The sequence below is a fragment of the Choristoneura fumiferana genome, chromosome 12 (genome assembly GCF_025370935.1).
Source record: "Choristoneura fumiferana chromosome 12, NRCan_CFum_1, whole genome shotgun sequence".
Classification (NCBI taxonomy): domain Eukaryota; kingdom Metazoa; phylum Arthropoda; class Insecta; order Lepidoptera; family Tortricidae; genus Choristoneura; species Choristoneura fumiferana.
In genome coordinates, this window is record NC_133483.1 from 9,519,251 (window position 1) to 9,544,516 (window position 25,266).

At 37.2% G+C, this 25,266-nt stretch overlaps 2 protein-coding genes across 2 annotated transcripts in view; one reads left to right on the forward strand and one right to left on the reverse strand.

The window, feature by feature from the left end:
* Nucleotides 1-25,266, forward strand: part of LOC141433261 (cytochrome P450 4V2-like) — a gene marked incomplete in the record, with an annotated part of 118,702 nt that overhangs the window by 12,898 nt on the left and 80,538 nt on the right.
* On the reverse strand, nucleotides 2,227-6,070 carry LOC141433628 (cytochrome P450 4V2-like). The gene is made up of 4 exons (XM_074095734.1): nucleotides 6,063-6,070; nucleotides 4,884-5,035; nucleotides 4,584-4,763; nucleotides 2,227-3,792 (listed from the first exon to the last, which is right to left on the reverse strand). The coding sequence occupies exons 1-4, from the start codon at nucleotides 6,068-6,070 to the stop codon at nucleotides 3,614-3,616; spliced, it is 519 nt and encodes a 172-aa protein (XP_073951835.1). The 3' UTR covers nucleotides 2,227-3,613.

Genomic DNA, 25,266 nt, shown 5'->3' on the forward strand with positions numbered 1-25,266 from the left:
GTCGCGTCAGACGCGTGTGCTCGCAGGCGCGCGGCAGCCCCCACTGCTTAGGCAATCTCAAGTTGTCGCGCGCGTAGGCGTTTATCGCTGTAGGTATCGACGAGAGACAGATGCCTGGTAAGGCGGCAGAAGAGGTAAATGAATCGTTTCTATTTGTTCATGACAAACACATTTCTCGCAACGCATCTTTACACATCTCTTGCGGAAACGTAGCCTTAGTCTAGTATTAATACTGAATGAAAAGATAAATCACGAAAATCATTCGCTCCTTTTATGTCCCTTACATGTCACACACAGAAACTGGATGTCAATACAATGCCGAGCATTGTTTTTTTCTTTAAACTTTCCGGCCAGTTATAAACGTCACAAGCACCAAAATACTTCGAGTGATAGTGGATTTTTGGACCTTATTTTAAAGTTAAATTTACAATATTAATAATTGACAGTTACTGAGTAATTTTTTGGTCTTATTGTGCTTAATTGGCTTTTGTCGTAGCAGCTTTGTTTAAAAATCAAAATTGATATGTTTTTAATGCATCTCGTACATTCGGCTGCTTCATATTTTTTTATTGTTTGCTGCTATTCATGTTATGCTTATTAAGACTGTTTTTTATTTGAAGACCTTATTGATAAGCTAGTGACCCACCCTGGCTTTGAACGGGTGAAAAAAAGTGAAAAAATAAAGACTGTCTACAACTATACTAAAAGCACTTCACGTTTTTCACCTGCCTTTTCCCTAAAACTACACTCGCCTGAAGCCGAGGCGCAACGTGAATTAGATTTGTTATGTACATACATGTATTTGTAATATGATGATCCAACGAACCTTTTCGTTCAAGACATCATTAATTAGTTCTGAAAAGTTAATTAAACGCCGAATTCCAGCCTAAATAATCATTAACCTAACATTAATAAACATTAGCACTAGTAGTTTTCTTAACTTATGTGTTTTGCACATAATTTAATTTGTACTTGATGTACCTACTTAATGATCTTTTAAACCCGATTTCCATGGTTAACGTTTCAATTTTTGCCTTGACCTAGTAAATTATTTGAAAATAAAATTAAGCTTCCATTGTAAATAATAATTACATAAGCAGAACCAATCAAATCAGAGGCACTTCAAGTGAGTCATCGCAAACTGACACCCTTATTAAAAAATCAAAAATATTCTGTTTCAAATAAAATGTAAATACATAGAATAACCAGACGAAATTCAACATTTCAAGTAACCCTTGAATGACCCTAAAATGTCGGCCACAGATTAAAATCACCTCAATACTGATTCAACGGAGAGATAATCGAGGATAAAGCAAAGGTCGTCATCAAGCCGTTCCGGATAAACTGCCGGATAAGCCAATCTACCCGGCGATCCGCTGTTGCCAACCCTGCGATTACGGGCCACTACTCCTCTCGCTCTATCGAGAGTGCTAGTAAGAGACGGCGTGACTTGGTGGCTGATGCGGTCACGTCGATTTGCGGGTAGGGTTGCCAAAAAGTTATCGGTCGATGTAGTTTATTCTAAATTGCTGGGATTACAGTTGTTAGCCTCTGATTTTATAAAAGATAATAAAGACTGACTGTTTTTATTACCTTATAACTGCATTGGATAGGGGTCAAATTAACCTTGTATTGCTTCTTAGGACTCTATTTTGCAACTGATTCCAGTACAAAGAGTCCGGCAATGGATGTCTCAAATTTATGAGTTTAAGACTATTGCCACAGAAGGAATGGACCTGTAGGTACACGAGCTAAAAGCGCGAGGCAATATTAGAATAAGACTGGAAAGAGTGATTTATTAGCTTAAATACACCACTTTTTTAGAGAAACACCGAGTAAACATAGATGTGACAATGTGCTATTAACTTCCTACGCCTGGATTATTCGACGCTCATGCCATTATTGTTTCTTCCTAGTCGCGATTCTGCACAATATGGATTCCATAACATTTGCTTTGATGACATTCCTTATTCTTCGCAGTCATTAGTTTTATACAATCGTTTCTTCCTAGTCGCATTCTGCACAATATGGATTCCACACAGTTGCTTTTGATCACATTCCTTATTCTTCGCAGGTAGTAGTTGATGTACCTCGAACGAAAACAGTTAAAAAGCTATCAATTTATTTCCATGTAGGTACATTGTACAGTCAGCGTCAGAGATATTATGGGTTTTACGGGATGACCGTTAAAGTAATAAAATTTGGAATTGAAATAAAAAACACAAAAAGACTCCAGAAACCAATCTTAATTTAATAATAATAATTATTCTTTATTTCCATAAAAAGGCACAAGTATCTTAGACTTATATATGTAGTAACTAGACAAAATCGTAAATAAAGTGAGCCACAGCTGCTAAAGTAGGTGTAAACCTGTATTTTCAGCAGACGGAGCTCTTCCATGAGGTCAATAAATGTGCTGAAATATAGCAACAACATAATCCCACACACTTGTCAAAACGTGAGTGCGTGCGTGCGTGCGTGCGTGCGTGTGTGTTTGTGTGTGTTCCAGTGTGATTTTATTGCTTAATAATGACATCTCTTGTCCGGGTGAGCGGTTAGTGCCAATGGAATGCTGAAAGTTTCTCGGTGAGGGCTACAGCATAGATGTCGCTAGTGTTACTGCTCAAGTGACTAAATAAGAAACAAACAAGCTGAGATATGTGGTGCATATAAGAGAAATTCGTATCTGTACCCCTGTCTAGTGGTGGTGTAGCGGTATAGCACGTGGCACGGAATGCCGAGGACCTGGGTTCGATTCCCAGCGCTGGTCTATTTTTCTTTTTTTTCTGTACATCTATGTTTCAGTTTGTATTTTCAAACTAAATTAAATCAAACTTATTTACTATTTTTTTATTTCTTAATTTTCCAATGTGTTCTCGAGACAGTAACTAGGTATTGTTTATTTTGCGAATTATCTGTCGCCAAGCGCCATTTATGTTAAAATGGTCGTATGTAAAACGCCATGTATAATGTATATCAAAAGTCACACACTGCTTTTGAGAATATACTCCTCGCCCAGAATGAGATATGGCGCTGTTTTCATTTTATATAGATCACTATCGAACTTCAGAATATTTTCTTTCTGATTTTTGTACATAAGTAATTTACATTATGTTGGTACTAGAACACATTGTAAAAAAAAAGAAATGCCAGAGCCGGGAATTAAATCCGGCCGGGCCGGGCCTGTGGAAAATTCTTAACAGAAAAGCCGATTTTTTTTTCAAAAATACAAAAATATCTACTAAATATTTATCTTCAACATCATCATTGTCTCCAGCTTCATAATACGGCCCACTACTGGGCACACTCTATGTACACATTAGATTATCAACATTCACATGATATCACATTAATTATTTCTTTTTAACCGACTTCAAAAAGGAGGAGGTTATCAATTCGGTTGTATTTTTATAATTAAAATAATGGTTTCACGAGTGTCAACAATATTGTAAAGTAGGTACAACTACGAGTAGAATATTAATGTTGCTCCGGACTCCTTGGTTTTATTCGTTGTCATGAAGATTTATATTGGAAAGAAAAAAATAACGATCCTGTTTTAAGTTCCGAACGACATTAGCAAACTAGTTTAATTGTAAACTTTTAAAATGATTTATTAATTTCGATATTCTAATCTTAAAGTATAATTATCAACATGTCGCATCATAAGATTAAAAGAAACTGGCAAAGGTTCCTTTATCTGTTGAGGGTCAAGACCCGCGGGCGGCAACAGTCGGTATCGTCGCAGCATCGTGGCCAACACCGTTTTTATAGACATCATTGCGTAGGTACCACCTAAAGAGCAGAAATCAGTAGTTTAATTTAATATTAGGAACAAACAAAATGGGGAATGTTGTGTACTGTACTGGACACTTTCTCGTTCCTAATTCAAAACCTCTCTACTTAACGGCAACTTTTGATCGTTGTCTGACATTCTTAACCTCAGATCATTTCTTAACCTTCTGGTGACTTTTTAAGGATGTAGGTATTTCATTTACTTAAAAATTGGACACCAGCACATTGTAAAATTAGTACTTAGTGAACGAAATTAGTATTAGGGGGTTGCTAAAACGATTTTTCGATTCAGTGATTTGTTTGCAAAATATTCTACTTTAAAGTGCAAATTTTCATTAAATCGAGCGTCCCCCCCCCCCTAAAATCTAAACCGGTGGGTGGAAATTTTTTGAAAAAATTCAGGATGGTAGTAAGTATATCAAACTTTCAAGGAAAACTATAACGGCTAAGTTTGCTTGAGAATTATTAGTAGTTTAAGAGTAAATAGCAGCCTAAGGTATAAAATATACCTACCTAAACTTGGAAGATTCCGTATAAAATACGAAATCCTTAGAAAAATATTACTTATTTTTTTCGTGATGGCAACGGAACCCTATTTTGGGCGTGTCCGACACGCTCTTGGCCGGTTTTTAACCTCTCTTTTTGCGTGCCAATAGTTGGCCAAACGTGTGCGAATTCTTAATATGCTAAAACCACACTGCAGTACCTACCACATTTTATGCAAATAAAAACTTTGACTTTGATAAAGTGTTAGAAATTAGAAAACTATTTTATTTCCTATTCCAACTTACCAAGACAATTTCTTATTGAGTAACTAAAAGGGATGAACTGAACTGGATGCCGCAGGGGGCCCTCGAGGAAACGTTCAGGTCGGAACTGCTCCGCGTCGTCGCCCCAGTACTTGGGGTTGCGATGCATCCCATGGAGGAGAAAAAGAAAGGCTACCCCTTTAGGGACTGTCAATCCATTTGCTGTAAACAAGTCGGAATAACTTAATTCTGTTATAACAACAGAAATATTAAAATTGTGCTTTAGTTTGTTTAATATTGTCAACTTTAAGTCTCACTTAATCTACAGTGCAAGATGCTTACGAAGTTTGCAGTCACTGTGGGTTTCTCTGACGTAAATTGGAACTGGGGGATACAGCCTCAATGTCTCCTTTACAACTGCTTCCAAATATACAAGTTTTGGCAAATCTTCCGCTGTGACGGGGCGGTTAGTATTTCTAAATACTTCCTCCAATCTGTAGCAGAATAATTGTGCTTGAGTTGTTATTTTGAACTGATGAATTTTATCACCTATTCAAATTGTTTTATAAACTCAGCTTCCCTTGGCCTAAAATCAAGTGTTCAACTAAAATAAAAAAAGTAAAAAAAAAAAAAAAAAGTGTGCAAAGAAAAAAAGATCACTACTGTGGAAATATAGACTTAAACCAACATTATAGAGCAAATACATTTACAAAAATTTCGCTAGGAAATTAAAAAGAATTATCGCGTTGACACAAAAGGCACAGGATACTTGATTATATAAAAAAAGAGCAAAATAAATCAAAAGCAGTATGGAATGTCATTCATAAATACAAAAACAATAAATCAGGTCATTGAATTAGTCAAATATCTCATAATAATTCTATCATAACTATAGTCCATTGATAACATTGGACTCTAGAAGGTCACAGAAGAAGGGGTTCTAGACATTTTTTGTGAAGTGTTAATAATGGTGATGATGAATAAAAGAAGTAATAAGACGAAGTGACAATTTTATTTACTTTTTGAGTGGGTTAATACGTAATGAACTTACAAAATAATACAATATTAATACGTAATTCACTACATATATATTAATTCAGTTTATATATAATTTAATAACTGTTTCGTGGACTCATCCGCTCTCATTCCCTGTTTAAAAATATTCTATTCGTAGTTTCTGCTATGAAGTTCAAGCTTTTTTCCATTTCAAATTTCATCAAATTTGGTGCAGTGCTTTAGTTGTGTTGTTGTTTTGATCCAAAGTGGCGATTAAAAACTATAAATAATTTAAAGAAACTTTCTTGAGTTAACAAAATTATAAACATTCCGTTTCTTGCAGAATTTTCTTTACCACTGCCTCTTTAGGCACCTATTTTAGAGGAAGACGTTTCTGTTTTTAACAAATAAGAAAAGTTTTTCTACTGTTTTTAAATTATGATATGAAAAATGCCAAAGTTAATCTCGTTAATATTAAATATACTTGCGAAAGTTTGTAAGCCTGTAGGTTTGTTTTTTATCTACCTCTTCATGTCTTAGCCGCTGAACCGATTTATGTGAAATTCGGTATACAAGTCCCGGAAGGACATAGAATAGTCTTTTTCCTGGAAAATTGTATAGTTCCCGCGGGATAGCAATAAACTAATACTACGCGAACGGAGTCGCGGGCAGCAATTAGTCAATGAATAAGGGAAACTAATATTGTTTTATATATGTTTATATATTTATTGTATATAGTTAGGTATTTGAGGTTTACATAATATGCATTTATATTTATTCAAATATTTTGCTCTATTTGTCGATCCTTGTTTTTTGATTGCTCCTCTACCACTCAAAGGTTGACTGGCAGAGATCCCTGCAGGGATAAGTCCGCCTTTGTACTTAACACTTTACTTTTATTTATGTAACCTTTTTGTTTTTCCTTTTTGTACAATAAAGAGTATAAACAAACAAACAAACAAACAATATTGACGTTTTCGATATTTTAATAAAAATTAAGTTTAGACCACAAAATGCAATTTATTAAATGATTTCCTAAAGCGTGCAGTATAAAGAGCCTATTTTCCTTCTGTTCATTTCAATATAATAATAATAATAATAATAATAATAATTTTTATTTATTTTCTCCACCACCAAGTTACAATGTTTCAAATTATATAAATTTAAGTGTGCAGTTTACAGACTTATGTGGGGGAGACTGGTGCGAGAACTAGGCCGAGCCTGTGTGTCAGGTCACCAGGTCTCCAACCCTCAGCTGCCTGTAGTTACTACTCTTATTATTAAGAGAACAAAGGCAAGATTGAAAAGGAATAATAAAATAAAAGTAACAATCATATCATTTACAGTTTACAGTTTAGATCATATCCTTAATTTGTGTGAGTTGATACTATTCATGGGTGTGTGTGTGTGTGTGTGTGTGTGTGTGTGTGTGTGTGTGTGAGTATGTGTTTGCGTGTGCGTGTGTGCGTGTGTGTGTGTGTGTGTGTGTGTGTGTGTGTGTGTGTGTGTGTGTGTGTGTGTGTGTGTGTGTGTGTGTGTGTGTGTGTGTGTGTGTGTGTGTGTGTGTGCGAGTGCGTGTACCTAAGAATGATTTAGCGTAGGAGGTTAGATGAATGTATTGCGCGAACATGAGTTTGTATGTATCCTGCTTGTGAACACCGTATAACTAACTATATTGAGTTACGTTGAAACTACGTCACAAGCATGAGCAAGTTTTCTGTCGCATTGTAGTCTAGACTCTGCAGCCATTTAGTAACACTCATCTTACAATGGTTTAGGGTTAAGGAATACATAGGCAGATCTACACTTATTCTATTATATAGAAAACCTCCCAGGAAACAGAAAAATCTGTGAGTAAATCGGGTGTTAAATTTCTTTGTGGACACACTCTATCCTTTCTTTGTTTGCCTGTTAAGGTATTCGGATCATACGGTACCAATGAGTGCTGTTTAAGGACGGTATGAAGAATAAAAAGTTGCCGCACCGTCAGGACTTTGGTTTGTTCGTACAAGTTTGTTGTTGAGAATAGAAATATGAACAGACCGTAACCCAAAAACATAGCTAAATCTTTTAATGATTATGTCATAAATCAAGTGACAACAAATGATATGGACCGTGCCCGTAGGATTAAGCCGATTACAAATACAATTTTCATGACGCCGACCAATCAAGAAGAAGTAAAAAAAAATCAATAAATAGGTTAAAGAACACAAATTGGTGACATGATGGTGTATGTACGAAAATTGACAAGTTTTGTTCGGGAGTAATTGCTGGTCCTCTAGCACATATTTTCAATCTTATGTTTGAGCAAGCGAAATTTCTTTGTCATTTTAAATTATAACCTCCTAACGCCCAAAGTCCTTTATAAAGGACTTATTGTAATTTGAACATCAAACTATCATACATGTCATAAAGTTTGATGTTCATAAATTAAAAAATTTGACTTGGGCGTTAGGAGGATAAAGCCTATTCATAAAAAGGCGATAAAAATGTTTTATTCTAAAATTGACGAAATTTTGATATATGACCGTCTATATTTCACTCTTCTGTAGCCCGGCGGAAGACCAGTGCTGGTTTTTAACCAGCGATATGCTGGGCCGGGACCTTTTTATAGCGGCAATATCATAGAATAACTAATAGTACTACCGTAATGGAAATATTTCTTTTTTTTCTAACCTGTTGAATGTGTCACTGTTGTTATAAATATAATTATAATTTTCTTTCTTTTTATAACTTTTTGGAAAAATTTTAGACTTAAAAACGAACAAAATGGTTTCAGGATAGACTAGCGGTATTTGATAGACTTCATCATAGGTGTAATGGATTGTATAAATAAAAAAGTGCACATAGTAGCAATTTTATGGACATGCAAAAAACATTTGACTGTGTAGATCATAAACACCTCTTGGCTAAACTACACTTGTATGGAATCCGTGGCAATGCATACAACCTTTTTTTACAAACCGGAAGCAAGTATGTGAAGTAACAGCTTCAAATTCAAAACGTACTTGTAACGCTTAAATGCTGATTTAATGCAAACGGGATTGTACATGGAAGAATTGAAAGAGTTTGATTTAAACACTGTTAGTGATATAACTTTCTTAGGATACAAAATTGATAGCAAATTGAGTCATTCGCTTCATATCGACCTTATTTGTAAGAAAATAGCAAGTGGTAATTTTGCTTTACTTAAACTTAAATCGCTACTGAATAAAAAAAATCCTTAATCAATGTTTACTACGCCTATGTTCATTCAAACCTTATTTATGCTGTAACAGTTTGGGGAAATGGAAAGGATATCAAGAAATTATTAATATTACAAAACGAGCTTTAGTAATTATAAATGGACTGCACAGAACGACATCAGCGAGACAGCATTTCACAAAAGACAGAATAATGACCAAGGAGCGGAATTCTCGTAGCAAAAATCAAATGTCAAGAGGGATTGACCATTGTGTTTTTTTCGACTGTTCCAGTTATCGATTTTTCGCATGTTACAGACTTCTAACATTATTCTGTAACATTTGACCTCTTGATAAGCCACTTGCATCTCTTTATTAAAATAAAATTCGTCACGTCACATTTGACATCTGATGTCGCTTGAGTCTTCATAAGTATTATTTTATTAGATTCCCGTGTTAACCAAAATGGTTAATCGTAAAAGAAAAATGATTAACAAATGGATAAAGTAATATCCTTCTCTTAATTTAAATTATTCTTTTACTGCTCTTAGTTTAAATGGTGACAATGTAGAGAAAATAATGACAATTCTTTAATACTACAGACAAGATGAAGAAAATATAATTACTACAGATTTAGATTTCGATTCTGTTATTTTGAATGAAGGTTTAGTCTATCGTCAGATACGCTGGCCCTATACTACGAAGCGCGAAACTCGAACTTCGTATATGTTGCTGTCCCACTGACGCTTATGTCATTTAATACTCGAGTGAAAGGGACGGTACGATACGAACTTCGATTTGCGAGTTTCGTAGTAGCCCTTCTGTTTAACATTTCCGTTTCGGTTTTATGTTTAAATTGTAACAAACACACAGGTCTATTTTTTGGTAGCCCATAGTGTCCCACTGCAGGACAAAGGTCTTCCCCATTACAGGTCTAATTTCATTACCTGAAACATAATATCGTGCTAACTGACAATTTAAACATCGACAGTCGATAGAACACAATGATCAATCTCTCTTGACATTTGATTTTTGATATGAAAATTCCGCTCCTTGATAATGACTGTGATATCTTTGTTTTTATTTAGTAGTCAAATTGAAGTTCACCAAGAAAGAAATAATTTAAAGAAATGGTCAGAAAAATTGTATGTACCAAAATCAAAGTTAAGAAAAACATTTTAAACAGGGTTTACCGCTTCAAATAAGTTTGTATAATTCAATACCATTGGAAATTACTTCTTTAAATATTAATAGGTTTAAGAGCAAATTACAGCAGTTTTTCGAATTACATCCACTGTTTTCAGTAAATGAGTTCACGGACTTGATTAAAGAAAAGTCCAAATCTGATGTACTGAAATTGTTTAAGTACTTAGGTTAAGAGTTTGCAATGCATGTAATTAGTTGTAATGACTTGCTAAATGTGACTGATGTTACTTGACCAAATAAATGAATATGAATAAAATATGCACCCTGATAACGATCTCTATTAGCTGATTTAACCAGGCTTTACACGTTCCACGCGAATGAAGCCGTGGGCGGAAAACTGGAAAAATATTATTTTTTAAAATTTAAAGCTACTTCTCCATAAATAGGCACTAATAACTCTTAGAAAAATCGATAGTTCACTCGATTAATGGTACATCTCTAAAACTGTCAAACTCGAAACGACATAGAACTCATCATAGGTGAAAATACAATAGTCAAACAACATCTTCAATACCTCATCGAAATCTGGGGAAGTGCAGCCAAAAACAACGTATCAGACCTTCAAAATCAGTCAAAATAAAATTGTTAAAATCCTTTTCCACTATGACTATCTCACCCCAACGGAAGAAATTTATAAAGGTACCCAGCTCTTGTCGGTCAAACAGCTTTATACTTATAATATGTGTATCTTATTCGTAAAATACTAAACAAAGACATTAATTCACAAATTAAATTAAAACATAAAAGTGATATCGCAAATTACCGAAATAGAAATGCTGACTACTTACAAGTATCAAAATCACAACCAACTACGGTAGAAAGACGATCACAAGTGAAGGGGTACAGCTTTACAACAAGTTGCCAAATTATTTAAAAAATATGAAATCAAATAATTCATTTAAAATTCATCTGAAAAAATACAGAATTGAAATGAACGAATTTTGAAATAGCTACTACTAAAGACGAGGAATTTTACAAGTTGTCGTATTGCATGAAATAAACTCCTAACGCATTATTGTCATTTTTAGATTATAAACAAAAAAAACTCCTTTATTTTTGCTATCGATCCTCTATTGTTTGAAATATTTTGTATAGCTGTTGCCTGTGATTCCGGCCGTCCACGTAAAATTCGTTCATCGCTATCCGCGTGAACTTTGCAGATTTCCGGGACAAAAACTTTTCAATGTCTTTCCGTGGGCGGGACTCAAACTATTTGTATACCGAATTTCATCTAAATCGGTTGAGCAATTTTGACGTGATGAGGTACAGACTTACAAACTGTCGCATTTATTGTATTAGTGGAATTAAACCAAGCTATAAACTGTCTGTGTGTTAAATGTTATCCAAAATCGCTAATTCAATTTGCCGTGGAATAGCAAACAGCCATTTTTTTTATTTGTATTTATATTATTACTAGAGTTATTAAACAGTACTTGTTCTACTTATTCTGTGACATTGCTTGCAATTGTCATCTACACCAACCTACCAAAATTTTGTTTTGTTTCTGTTTCATTAATATTCATTGCAATAATACCTTACGTACGACCGAATTTTGACCCACGTCTGGAGGTCGATTTGACTTCATTGTTTGGTGTATATACATGTATAATAAATTGTTTGTCAGTGCAGGCAAATCACTAGAATTACCTACTTGCTCCAGATTTCACGCGTACTTAGATAAAAAATGCTACCTACAATATTGTTGCACTTGATTGTCTATATGTTGGAAGGCCACTTGCCCACTTGCTCGTGTTTCCCATCCAGTCGAATAGGTATGCCATAATATTTTTGTCTACGAAAAGTAATTAATATTTAATTTTGTATTTATCTTTACAACTTAAAAGCCTGTTCCAATACCGGTATTACCGGTTCTTAGATGAAAGATTGGTCTCGCGGTCTCGCGCAGCGCGCGAGACCAATCATTCATCTGTAAGCATTAAGCTGGTTGATTGTATTGTATTGAGGCTGCAAACGTTAATATTAAATAGATATGTTTTTTTTTAATACTAAACGCCTTAAAGATGACAGCTGTCACTGGTGGATTGATTTTTAAAAGGTTAATGGAAAACGCCGAAGGTGACGGCTGTCACTCGAAAAAAAGGGAAAAATAAGACTGCATTTTTGTGATTTAAAAGGAATAAAAGAGATTGCAAACTAGACTGGTGTTTGGTTTTCATCTCAGAAGTGGGATTTAAATGTATCCAAAGCTCACTTTGCTCGGAAGACACCTTTTTTTTTCTGATTTCGAAGAAATATTATTGGATCAGACATTATGGACTACAACTCGGATGAACGGGATTCCGATGTAGAAAGGAAAGAGGATCACGCTCTCGTAAAAGAAAACGTGGTGAGAAGAGCAGGAAACGTCTCTCAAGATTAGACAAACGCTCAAAATGTGAAAATAATCGCGGACATAGCAGTCGTAGTACTCTAACACCGCAATACACAGGGATCGCCGTACCATTTCAGCGCAGAATACGCCGCCTCGACAGATTCGCAGTACTGAGGGCAACGATGATGGACGAAGGAGTAGATCGCGTGACGAAAACTGGATTATTCCCGACGTAGACATTCAAGGAGCCGGAGTCACCATCGACGCACACCAACAAGTGATGACGGACGGAGGAGCAGATTAGAACAGTATTCCCGACGTCAACGTAAAAGGAGCCGGGGTCATCGTCGTCGTATCTCAGCGAGCGAAGATGAACATAAAAGTAGACCGCGAGTGCACCGAGAACGTGACCGACAGCAACATCTTGGCAATCGGACGAGGAGCAGGTCAAAGGACAAGGATGGTGCAGCATCGCGAAGAGGTTGCGTAAGTCAGTCTGATGTTAATGGAGCGAACATAGTAGAAATGCTATCTGAACTAGTTAAATCTTTAGCGAATAAACTTTCGGAGGGAACAAATTCCCAGTTTTAGGTAATGTAATCCCCGAGTTTGATCCCATGGCAAAGGGACAGAAAATACATATTTGGTTGAAAAAGGTTGAAGAATGTGCCAGTCTGTATAAGTGGGGGATGATCAAATTATACATTATGCTTTACCGAAGTTAGCAGGTGTTGGTCGTACTTGGTATGAGGCTCTTCCCACTATGTCATTTTCGTGGCCCGAATGGAAGAACAAACTGATTGAGTCTTTTCCTTGAAGTGGTGATTATGCGGAACTTCTATTTGAAATGATGGCCAAACGGGTGAAGTTTAATGACTCACTTGAGTTATATTTTTATGAAAAAATTAATTCATTACATCGCTGTGAAATAACAGGTAAACGAGCTGTTGACTGTTTGTTGTTTGGAATCGAAGACCCTTCACTGACATTAGGGGGCAAAAGCCGCCAAATTCCAGGACCTGAACAGGTCTTAGCATATTTTCAATCTTTAAGACAGACACGAGAACCTAATAGAAACCCTCAGGATAAAAAACGAATTTGAACATCAGTCAGTCAGCGGCAAATAAAGGGACTAAACCACAAGCTGGTGCGACGGCACCTGTTACATTTATTTATTTATTTATTTATTTATTTATTCAAAACAATACAATAACAGGCTTACAGTATGAAAAACCAAAACGCCTATCACGTTACATGCTTCACATAAATCAACATGGATCACAAATTAATAATAAAGAATACAATACATACCGGAAATAACATAACCAAAATGAACATAGAAAACGGATTTGAATACTTTACAAATTATTATTGGATAAAAACTTCACAATACTATCAAGCACAGAGTGCCAATTCCCAGCAAGTACGTCAGTTTCCTGGTGCTTGTCCAGCATAGCGTTAAGCAGGGCTATTGCCCTGGCGGTGGGCGAGTTCCTGGCGCGTCTCGTGTGGAGCCCCTCTGGAGCCGTGAAGAGAGGATGGCGCCGGCGGTCGCCTGCTCGCACGTATTGATCGGGGACAAAGAAACGAATTCGTTCAAGAGTAGTCGGATTCTCAATTCTGTTTCGCAAGAGCAGACAAAAATGTACTAATAAGTGCATTTTTCGTCTATAACGCAACGTACACAACCCAACCATACCCAGAACGTACGCAGAGGGATACAGGAATGGGTAATACCCATACATTCTCTTGTACAAATATCTAGCGAATCTACGCTGTACTCTCTCTAGCATTACCGTATAGTTCGTTTCCATTGGATCCCAGATTATACTGTTGTATTCCATTCTACTTCGAACAAAGGCATTGAATAAGACAATTGCAACCCCTACATCCTTGAATTGTGCTGCTGTCCGCATGACGAAACCCAATACCTTGCTGGCGTCTTTGCAGGTAGAGACAATGTGTAGATGAAAGTCCAGCTTCGAATCCAGGTGAAGACCAAGATCGCGGATATCTGGGACACGGGTTAGAGGAATGCTCCCCAGATAGTACGCGGCTACTAACGGTGCCTTGGACCTGGTAAAAGTTATTATCTTGCACTTTGAAGCGTTAAAAGACAACTTATTTTCATTTGCCCAAGTTAGAACCGAGTTTATGTCAACCTGCAAATCATCGCAATCGGAAGAGGCGTCGATGGAACAGAACAACTTTAAATCGTCCGCAAAAAGCAGTGTTTTGGCTTTTTTAACGACTGTAGGTAGGTCGTTGACCATGATCAAAAATAGGGTTGGCCCCAGTGTGCTACCTTGACCTACACCGGATCGTGTATAATACTCTGCAGAAGCATAGCCCGGAACCTGTACGTATTGCCTGCGATCGCTCAGATAACTGGCAAGCAATTTCAAGAGATCCGGCGAGAACCCGAAAACACTAAGCTTGCGAAGAAGGATATCATTATCCACTAAGTCGAATGCTTTCTTTAAATCAAAATAAGCCGCGTCCACCTGACGAGACGCATCCATCTGCTGAAGTACATAGTCGGCAAAAATCAAATTGTTGGTACACGTAGATCTACCAGCTCTAAAACCATGCTGCGAGTCCGTCAAAAGTGATGAAGCCTGTAGCGAGATATAACGATTTATAACTCCCTCGAAAATCTTACCAAAAACTGACGATATAGCAATCGGTCTATGAGTGGTAACGTCTACGGATGACGATTCCTTCGGTACAGGAGTAACTCTGGATACCTTCCATAATGACGGATATTTGCCGTTGGAATTGATGTGCTAAAAATATGTAGTAGAGGTGCCAGTAATACAGATAAACAATCCTTTACCAGAAAAGTAGGTATTCCGTCTGGTCCAGGAGATGATGTATTTTTAAGTTTCCGTACAACTCGACGGATATCATCACAAGTTATGCAGTTAAGACTAACATCCGCATTGTTAGGGAAAGCTGTTGCGCACTGCATTGCTTCCTTCGGGTCAAGTATGGGTATATCGCGATGGAACACCGAACTGAAAAACTCTGCAAACGCTTCTGCAGCCTCTAATTTTTTGACGCTTTTGCCTTTATAAATGTATGTTCCTTGCGGACTTCTGCTACTTCGTTTGTCCTTTACATACTTCCAAAACTCGGTAGGTTTACTACAAATATTCCGCTCCACAGATGCAATGTGTTGATCATGTGCCCTCTTGATAAGTAATTTAACTCGAGTCCTGTGGTATCGGAACATCTCCCGATTGAACTCAAGTCCAAGACGTTTGTACTTGACTAAATGAAAATGCTTGATCTGTATGCCCTCTATTACCTCAGGTGTGTACCAGTGTGGGTAATTAAAGCGACGAACACCTTTAGGGCGGCACTCGCAGCGGCACATGAGAAGTTAAGGTATTATTTAGGATCTCATAGAATGCTTCAGTGGCTAGATCTACATCGCTGTGATCATATAGACACGACCAATCCAAATCAACCATACCACTATAGAGTGCCATCAAGTCGGCTACCTTAAAATTCCAGCGAAAGGCTTGTGGTACTGACAGGGAAGCATCGAATTCAAGGCCATTGATCTCAGCCACGCTACAAGTTGAGATGCCAACATCCAACGCAGGATGATACGCATCAAGACTAACCAAAGGGTCGACACTGCACTCAACGCGAACGCCACCTTTCAATACGTTTGTCAGGACAAGATCCAGGATACTGCCATACATATTTTTAACATTATTGACTTGCTCTAATTGACAAAAGCTAAGAAAACAATTAAATTGACAAATAACATTTTGGCTAAAAGAGTTACAATTGAAGTCACCTAAAATTACAATATCCAAGTTTGAAAACTTACATACAGCATTCTCAATACATTCCAACACATTTAAGAACTGATTTTCATTGTAATTAGGAGGCAAATAAACTACGGACAGTAATAGTTTAATGTTTTTCCCAGTCAAAATCGCGAATAAAATCTCCTTATCCTCTGTCACACCATCGATATTATTGACAAGTCGGACATTGTAGGTGTTTTTCACAGCCAGTAGTACACCGCCCCAACCAGAATCCCCAGCACGGTCGTGTCGTAGCACCGTATAGTCAGGAGGAAATAACTCGGCACTGTTTATAGAGCTAGTCAAAAATGTTTCTGTTAAAGCAACAATATCTGGTTGGTTTATCTGAATATTAGTGTGAAAAACAGCTGTTTTTGATCTTAGACCTCTGACATTTTGATAGTACATGTGGAGTGGTTTTCTTCCCTTACATTTTTTCCTGGTTTTGGACTCGAAAGTTCTGGCGCCAGGGTTTGACACAGATGTCTTCCGCCCAGTTAATTGGATCTAATACCCGCTCAGAAAATCTCTGTGGAATGCTTATCTTAAATGAAGCGTAATTCCCTCTGGCCTTTAGTGCCTCGACTGAGCCGACATCCTCTCCACAAATCATGGACAAGTGAGCACGTACCTGGTCAACTGTAGTGCCTGTTTTAACATAATAGAGATGAATAAGACGCTGCCTCTCCGACGCTTGGAGCAAACACGTGGTACCGGGGGCAGCTGTTCCCCGTTTCACGTCCAATTTCCTACGTGGCCGCTTCTCCAACTCTTTCGTCTCCGGTTTTTGACCGTTTGTTGTGGAATTCGTCTCGCTATGTAAGTCGGCAGGAGATTCTGCCCCAATTTGTCCAGCCTCAATTGAACGCTCACCGTTAGTAACTGCTACCGGCGCCGGTCTTCTTTGCTGTGATCTCAGCTCAAACATGGAGTCTAACTTACTCTCCAAAGCAGTGAATCGAGTCTCTAATTGAGTCACTGTGTTGTTAACCAAAGCCAAAGCCGTGACTCGAGCCTCTAATCCTGGTACAGTGTCAACCTCTAAAGCCGAAACTCGAGTTTCTAGTTGCGTTAATGCGTTCCTCAGCGGAGCAAGTTTTTCTCCAATAACATTACCAATCAGTGTCTGCAGGCGTTCACCAAGACCAACTGAAGTTCCTCTCTGATCAATGTTCGAATGTTATCGAGGCATAGAGAATCATCAACGATTGAACCCTGCGATTCGTCGAAGCCAGAGCATCTCTGTTGCAATGGGCGATAGGTAGCGTTTTCAACATGACCCCGAGAAGGTTGATTAAAACTTGAATTATTCAAGGAAGACTCATCCTGATCAAAACGAGTCCCCGTACCGCTCACAACCGCAGCCTCGCGAACAAGTGTTTTAAGCGAATTCTCATCATCAAACTTCGCTGCACGAACGCGGCGTGTTAGAATTGTCCACCTTAGGCTCTTTACACCTGCATACTTGACATTTCCAGGTGTTTCTTAGGTGAATCGTCATATTTTTATTAAAACGATCTTCCGGCACTCCAGCGCACGAAAGGTCGTAATTTTGTTTGCAGAAGCAACATTTCAGAAAGCGTCGATCGGTTATAGCTTCCAAACAACCCCCACATCTATCTTAGGAGCCACTGATGCCATCTTGCAGCAGGTTGTGCAAACTACTATGAAGAACTTATACGATGGTAATAGTAGTAGTGGGATTAGTATACTGGCAACACTTATTTATTATAATGTGGTGGGTAGGTGAGGAATGTTATCCTATTCTGAGGGTAGGTTGTTATGTCCCTCAAAGTAGTAAGTGTCACTCGCGTATTTATGGCTGCTAATAACGCCTTTTTAAGCAGAGTTAATTCGAAATAACACCTATCCACAGTTTCATCAGGTGATATAGTTCACTTTAACAACACTTATTGGTATAAATGCACATTCGGACACTATAATTTTTATGGCGAATTTAAGAGAGCTGTTGACAGCTAACACATGACGTCAGTGGCCCGCTTCCGTACTTTTACATGCTTCAATTGCAACGAACCCGGACACATAGTTTTAAATGCACAAAAAAATACTCAAATGTTCACTGTGTAATCGATTAGGTCATACAATTACAAGCTGTCATAAACAAACTGTTGATTCCAATACCAAAAAAGATAATGTTTTAAATGAAAAGAATATAATGCAGTTAAATTTAGACAATTGTAATGATGACAAGTATAAGTTAGAAATAAAAATTAATGGTAGTGGAATCGAGGGTTATGTAGACCTAGGTAGTCAGTGTACGCTTTCACGCCACAGTGAGGCTTTAAAAATGCAAATTAACTGGGCAAATGACAATTTACCTTTGTTGAGAGGTATAGGTAATAATGTTGTTTTACCGATCGGATCAGCTACTGTGATTATTGAGGTTCAGGGTATTTCAGAAAATGTGGACGTGTTTATAGTCGAAGATCACATGATTAAATACCCTATACTAGTCGGGCACACTTTTACAGAGAAACCTGGGATTACAATCATCAAAACTAGCGAAGCATTGGTTTTTGAACGTGAGCTCCACACTAAAGTAAATTTAGTTTTACGAAATGAATTAACAATCTCTCCCAAACAGATGGTTCTTGCACCTGTTAAGTGTGACACACAGTTTTCGGGAAAAATTTACGCCCATGGCACGTTGCGCGGTATGCCAGAATATACATTTTATTTATTGTCAGGTGAATATAATATTGACAGTGGATGTGGCGGAGTTTTGTTACAAAATATTTCTGATAGCAGCATTTGTCTTAAGGCAGGATCTTTAATTACGCGCGCGTTCCGCATTGACAATATTTTAAATGTTAATAATTTAAATTTGATGAACCTGATATAGAAAGTTGTTTCAATCATGGTGAACAATTGACAGAGAATGAAATAAAACGGCTTAAGAATTTATACAAAGATACGAAACATGTTTCTCGAATAATTTGCAAGATCTCGGATTACTAATGTAGTGCAGATGGACATAGAGCTAACGGACAATAAACCTGTCGTATACCGTCCCTATAGACTTTCTTATATTGAAAGAGAACGCGTACGATCAATGGTACAGGAAATGCTCGACGCAAATATTATTTGCGAATCTAATTCTCCTTACGCGAGCCCTATTATTCTTGTGAAGAAAAAAACTGGCGAACAGAGGCTTTGCGTAGATTATCGTGCATTGAATAGAAAGACTAAAAAAGAGCACTACCCTTTACCACTGATTGACGATCATGGACATGTTAGCTGGACATTCGGTATTCATAACGCTAGATTTAGCTTCCGGCTATTACCAAATACCCATTACAGAGAACTCTCAAGATAAAACTTCGTTTGTCACGCCTGATGGACAATATCAGTTTAAACGAATGCCTTTTGGGTTAGCGAACGCCCCATCGGTATTCCAACGAGCAATGAATAGAATACTCACAAAATCGAAGCTTAAATATGCGTTAGTATACATGGATGACATATTAATACCGCACATTCATTTGATGAGGGACTTTGTCGTTTAGAAGAAGTTCTAGGGCTTTTACAAGAAGCTGGCTTAACTCTTAAGCTTAAATAGAAATAGAAATAGAAATAATATTTATTCACTTGAACAGTGGTTACAGAGATGTTGGCTTGGTACACATAAAAATGAGTAGAATGTTCAACACTCTCGCCGGCATCACCAGCATGTGAATATAAAAGTTGAAATTTAATTTCATGCAATAATTAACGAAAAAAAGTGTCACTTTTTTATACAGAGATAGACTTTTTAGAAATTTCGAGTTAATGGCGAAGGTATCCGTCCCGGGTCGAAGAAAACGCTTGCCATTTCTAACTTTCCAAGACCCGAGAATGTGCATGACGTAAACGTTTCCTTGGCCTAACCAGTTTTTTTAGGCGTTTCGTTAAAGACTTCGCTATTATAGCTTGCCCACTTACCGACCTACTAAAATCTAAATTCGAATGGAGGTGGGAGGGAGTTCATACAAAGGCGTTCGAAACGCTTAAACAGAAATTGATTAAACGCCCTATACTGGCTTTGTACGATGCTGGGTTAGAGACGGAACTACATACGGATGCATCAAAATATGGGGTAGCAGGTATTTTAATGCAGCGCGGGATGGACGGTCTACTGAGGCCTGTAGCATACTACAGTCGGAAAACAACAGCGGATGAGCAAAAGATGCACTCATTCGAACTTGAAACTTTGGTTGTTATTTCATCACTAAGCAGATTTCGAGTATACTTTTTAGGCATACGATTTAAAATAGTTACCGACGTGTAGAGTGGTGCGCTACGGACCACTCTTACAAAAAGAGATCTCATTCCAAGGATCTGCCGATGGTGGGTGCAGTTCCAGGAGTACGACTGCGAGATCGAATATAGAGCTGGGGCGCAAATGGCTCATGTCGATGCTCTTAGTCGTGGTCCTGTAACTGAACCGACCCAGAATCATGATTACATGTAATTGATGTTCTGCAAATTGATGTTAAGGATTGGATATCGACCGTACAAAGTAATGATGATGAAATTAAACGAATTAAGGAGATATTTCAGGACAAAAATACTAAAATTGCTGTAGACATCCATAAGAATTATGTTTTGAAGGGGAATCTATATATATAAAAGAAGAAACTGACTGACTGACTGACTGACTGACTGACTGACTGACTGACTGACTGAACTGACTGACTGACTGACTGACTGACTGACTGACTGACTGACTGACTGACTGACGACTTATAGATCAACGCACAGCCCAAACCGCTGGGGCTAGAAACTTGAAATTTGGAATATATATTCCTTAATAGATATAGACGCGCACTAAGAAAGGATTTTTCGAAATTCCCACGGGATAGGGAAATATCTAATTTTTTTTCGCTTCTTTGTTTGTAGTCGAATCTCCGAAAACTATTGAGCCGATTTTAAAAAATCTTTCACTGTTAGTAAGCTACACTATCCTTGATTCACATAGGTTACTTTTTTATCCGGGATAATGCAAAATTCCCGCGGGAAAGAAAAAAAATAATTCAATTTCGGAACTAATTTAAAAAATTCTTACATATAATGTGATATGACTATTTCCAAATAACAAAGGCTACTTTTCTTCGGGAAATTACCAAATTCCCATGGGATAGAAAAAACTGAATGCAACTTCGGGATGATTTTAAAAATTCTTTCACCAATAGAAGCTACACTATTTCTCATTAGTATAGACTACTCTTCTTCGGGAAAATGCAAAATTCCCGCGGGATAGAAATAAGTGAATTCAACTTCGGGTCTGATTTTAAACGTTCTTTTACCAAAAGTAAGCTACAGTATTCCTGATTGACATAGGATACGTTTTTCTGGGAAATCCAAAATTCCCATGGGATAGAAATAAGTAAATTCAACTTTGGCTTTTAAAAATTCTTTCATATGATATAATTGACTATCCTCGATTGACATAGGCCACTTTTTTTTCGGAAAATCCAAAATTCCCAAGGGATAGAAAAAACTGAATTCAACTTCAGAGCTGATTTTAAAAATTCTTCCACTAATATTAAAGCTGCACTATTGCTGATTGTATATAATATACTCTTCTTTGGGAAAATGCGAAATTGCCGCAGGATAGGTAGAAGTAAGTAAGACAATCCAAATTACGGAGCTGATTTTAAAAATTCTTTCACTAATAGTAATCTGCAGTATCTCTGATTGACAAAGGCTGCTTTTCTACAGAAGAATGCAAAATTCCCGCAAGATCGAAATAAGTAAATCCATCATTGGGGTTGATTTAAAAAAGATATTTTACCAATTGGGAGCTACATTATCCCTGATTGGCATACGCTACTTTTCTCCGGGAAAACGTAAAATTCCCGCGGGATAGCAAAAAGTGAATTCAACTTCAGGGTTGATTTATTTATAATTCTATACCTAACTCTAACTGAACAGTACCATGACTTGCTGACTGACAGACAACGCATAGCCAAAACTACTGGTGCTAGAGACTGAAATTGGCATAGATGGACCTAAAGTAATACAGAGGTGCACTAGGGAAAGACTAGCACTTAGAAAATCCCATGGAATAGGAAAATATCTCAACTTTGTTTGTTCTTTGTTTGTTGGGGTAATCTCTGAAACTACTGAGCTGATTTAAATAATTCTATTACCAATAGAAAGCTACAATATCCCTGATGGACAGACTTCTTTTTTTTTAAATGCAAAATTTCCGCAGAATAAAAATAAGTGAATTCAATTTCGGGGCAGATTTTCAAAATTCTTACTATAAGTAATAGAAGGCTACAATATGTCTCTCATCGACAATTAAGAATATTAAAATAGATCATAACAGTAATTCATGTCCCGCGGGGACTTTACAATTTCTTGAGATACAATCCTATATCGTGTAGGATGTCGCCGGCAAAAGAAACGCGTAGTACTTTAACGTTTTAACGTTTCAGCGAAACAGGGTTTCAGAGTTGTACGAATTATGATTGATTAATTACGTATGTAGGTTGATTTTAAATTCAGAAATGTGCACCATCTGTCTAAAACAACGTCTTACTGTATTTATATTTCCATGTAATCCTCCGAAAAATTAATCAAAACACGAAAAAAAGCGATCGCAGAAAGTAAATGTATGTTAATGTTACCCCAAATTTAACGCGAGCGAAGCCGCGGCAAAAGCTAGTTATGTGTAAAGATTGTTGAGGATGGAATACGTTGGGTTGTGCCGAAACCCGTCAGGTGGCAAATCTTACGGATGGATGAATCATGATGATTGTAGGGCACTTCGGTTACGATAAAACCTTAAGTAGAATTCGTGGCTTATTTTGGTTCTCAAAGATGCGGCGTTTCAATTAAAAAAGTATGTTGACGCCTGTTTACAATGCGCGCATTATAAGAAACCCGGAGGTTGCAAAGAAGGTATGTTGCACCCGATACCAAAATTAGAGATACCTTTCCACACACTTCACGCAGATCACCTAGGGCCGTTCGTTCGTCCCTAAACGAATCGAATTTATAAACGTGAAAGCAGTTAGAGACACAAAAACTACAACCGCTATTAGAACCTTTCAAGAGCATTTCAGTCACTTCGGTACACCTACTCGCCTCATCACTGATCGAGGATCGTGCTTCACGAGTACAAATTGAAATCTTTGCAGAAAATTTGGGAATCGAACATGTGCTAAATGCAATCGCAACTCCTAGAGCGAACGGACAGGTAGAACGATACAATCGCACTATCACAGAGGCATTAGGTGCGAAATGCCACGGTCAAAGTGATAGCACCTGGACGAACATGTGGGTGATGTTCAGCTAGGGCTTAATACGACTATAAACAAGGCGACTGGTAAAAGTCCGTCAGAACTACTGTTCGGATTTAAATTAGTTAACATGACGGAAAACATATTAGGGAATGTGATCAATGAAACCATTGAACCAATCACTAACGATAAGTTGCAAAATTTGAGATCTGCGGCTGGGGACAAGATACACAAACAGCAGGAGGCGACAAAAGAGAATTTGATAAACATAGGAAACCTGCTACGCAATATAACATTGGTGATCTTGTTAGACTGGAGAGAACTGTGTTTGACAAGGAACTCGTGGGGAAATCAAAAAAACTAACTCCTAAATTTCATGGACCATACCGAATAGTTAAAATCTTAACTAACGGTAGGTTTGTTGTTGAGGATACTCCATTATCTAGGAAGGGAAATAAACGTTACGAAAAATATAGTAGCTCTTGACAAAATTCACCCATGGCTACAATTCAAAGAGTTAGATAGCGAGGGCAGCGAAAATGACATTAGTATCGGAACTGATGAAAATGATGATTAAACCATTTTTTTATATATAAAAAAAGAGACAATAACGCACCTAATTGAAGGTTAATGTGATTTTGTTATTTAGATTAAGAAATAGATCCGTCTCGTAGGATAAATATATTTTTTTATGGACGACATTGTTGTGAGCGGTCAGTGCTGAATGAGATTTATGCATAGATGGGCGCAGATCATAACAATGTCGCTATTAAACGATCTCTGATATTGAAACTTAATGTGATTTTATTTAGATTAAGAATTGATCGATCTCATAAGATAGGACTGTTATGGAAGAATTGGAAGACATAGTTATGAGCGGTCAGTGCTAAAAGAAACATGCATAGATAGGCGCAGATCATAACAATGTCATTATTAAACGAGCTTAGTAATTGAAACTATGTGATTTGTATTTAGATTAGGAAAATGATCGATCTTGTAGGATTAATAGGATTGTTATGGAAGTGGTTATGAGCGGCCAGTTCTAAATGAAACGTGCATACATGGGCGTAGATCATAACAATTTCAAGATAAGAGGAATTAGATACTTAATGGAATGGGTCTGGGTTATGTGCGATCAGTGCTTGATGAAGATCAAGCATAGATGATCGCAGATCATAACAGACTAACCTTATTTCATTAAGTGTATGAAATTGTGATGGCTGTAGGTTATAAGCGTTCAGTGTGGATATTGGCGTATACACACGATCGTAGATTATAACAGATACGTCAGAGTCACAAGTGCAACTTTAAATCGTATGTGTATCAGTACAAAAGAATATGTTATAGTATATATAATCTATACTCCAGATGTCTGCAAATTGTAACAGACTACGCTTTTAAATACATAAATATTTCAATGTACCTACCTACAAAGTTTCTTTGTTATGATTATTGTTTAGTTGAGTATGAGATACTTACCAGTGTTGCCAACCCATGCCCAATTTTACCCCCAAGTATTTTTTCAAATCTCCCTAAAAAACCCTAAATAAATATTTTTTCCGATTTTTTTTATGCAGTTCATTTCAAGATTCTAATTTTTTTAAGCATTGTAGTGCCCAAGGCCTTAACCGTTGCAATTTATTACAACTGACAGAGACGCACGCAGCTATGAAAAGATAGAAAGGTATGTCTTTCGAACTATACTGGCGTTTCGTTTCTGTCGAAATCGATTTTTTGTAAAATAATACACTCATAATATAAAACACATTCATATTGAAATTGTAATTTTATTGAAAATAAATTAACCGGCAACGAAAGTCTTAGGTTAGGAGTTAGTGCTTGAAATAATTAACGTACAATATTGGTTGGTCGTCGGCAGTTGTATCGTGCCATCTCTCTCACTGACCTGTTATTCACTATTTGAGTGAGAGGGAC

Coding starts and splice junctions, on each gene's coding strand:
- LOC141433628 (XM_074095734.1), bottom strand. Junction 4,764..4,883: donor CCACAGTGACTGCAAACTTC/GTAAGCATCTTG, acceptor ACTTGTTTACAG/CAAATGGATTGACAGTCCCT. Junction 3,793..4,583: donor CTCAATAAGAAATTGTCTTG/GTAAGTTGGAAT, acceptor TCTGCTCTTTAG/GTGGTACCTACGCAATGATG.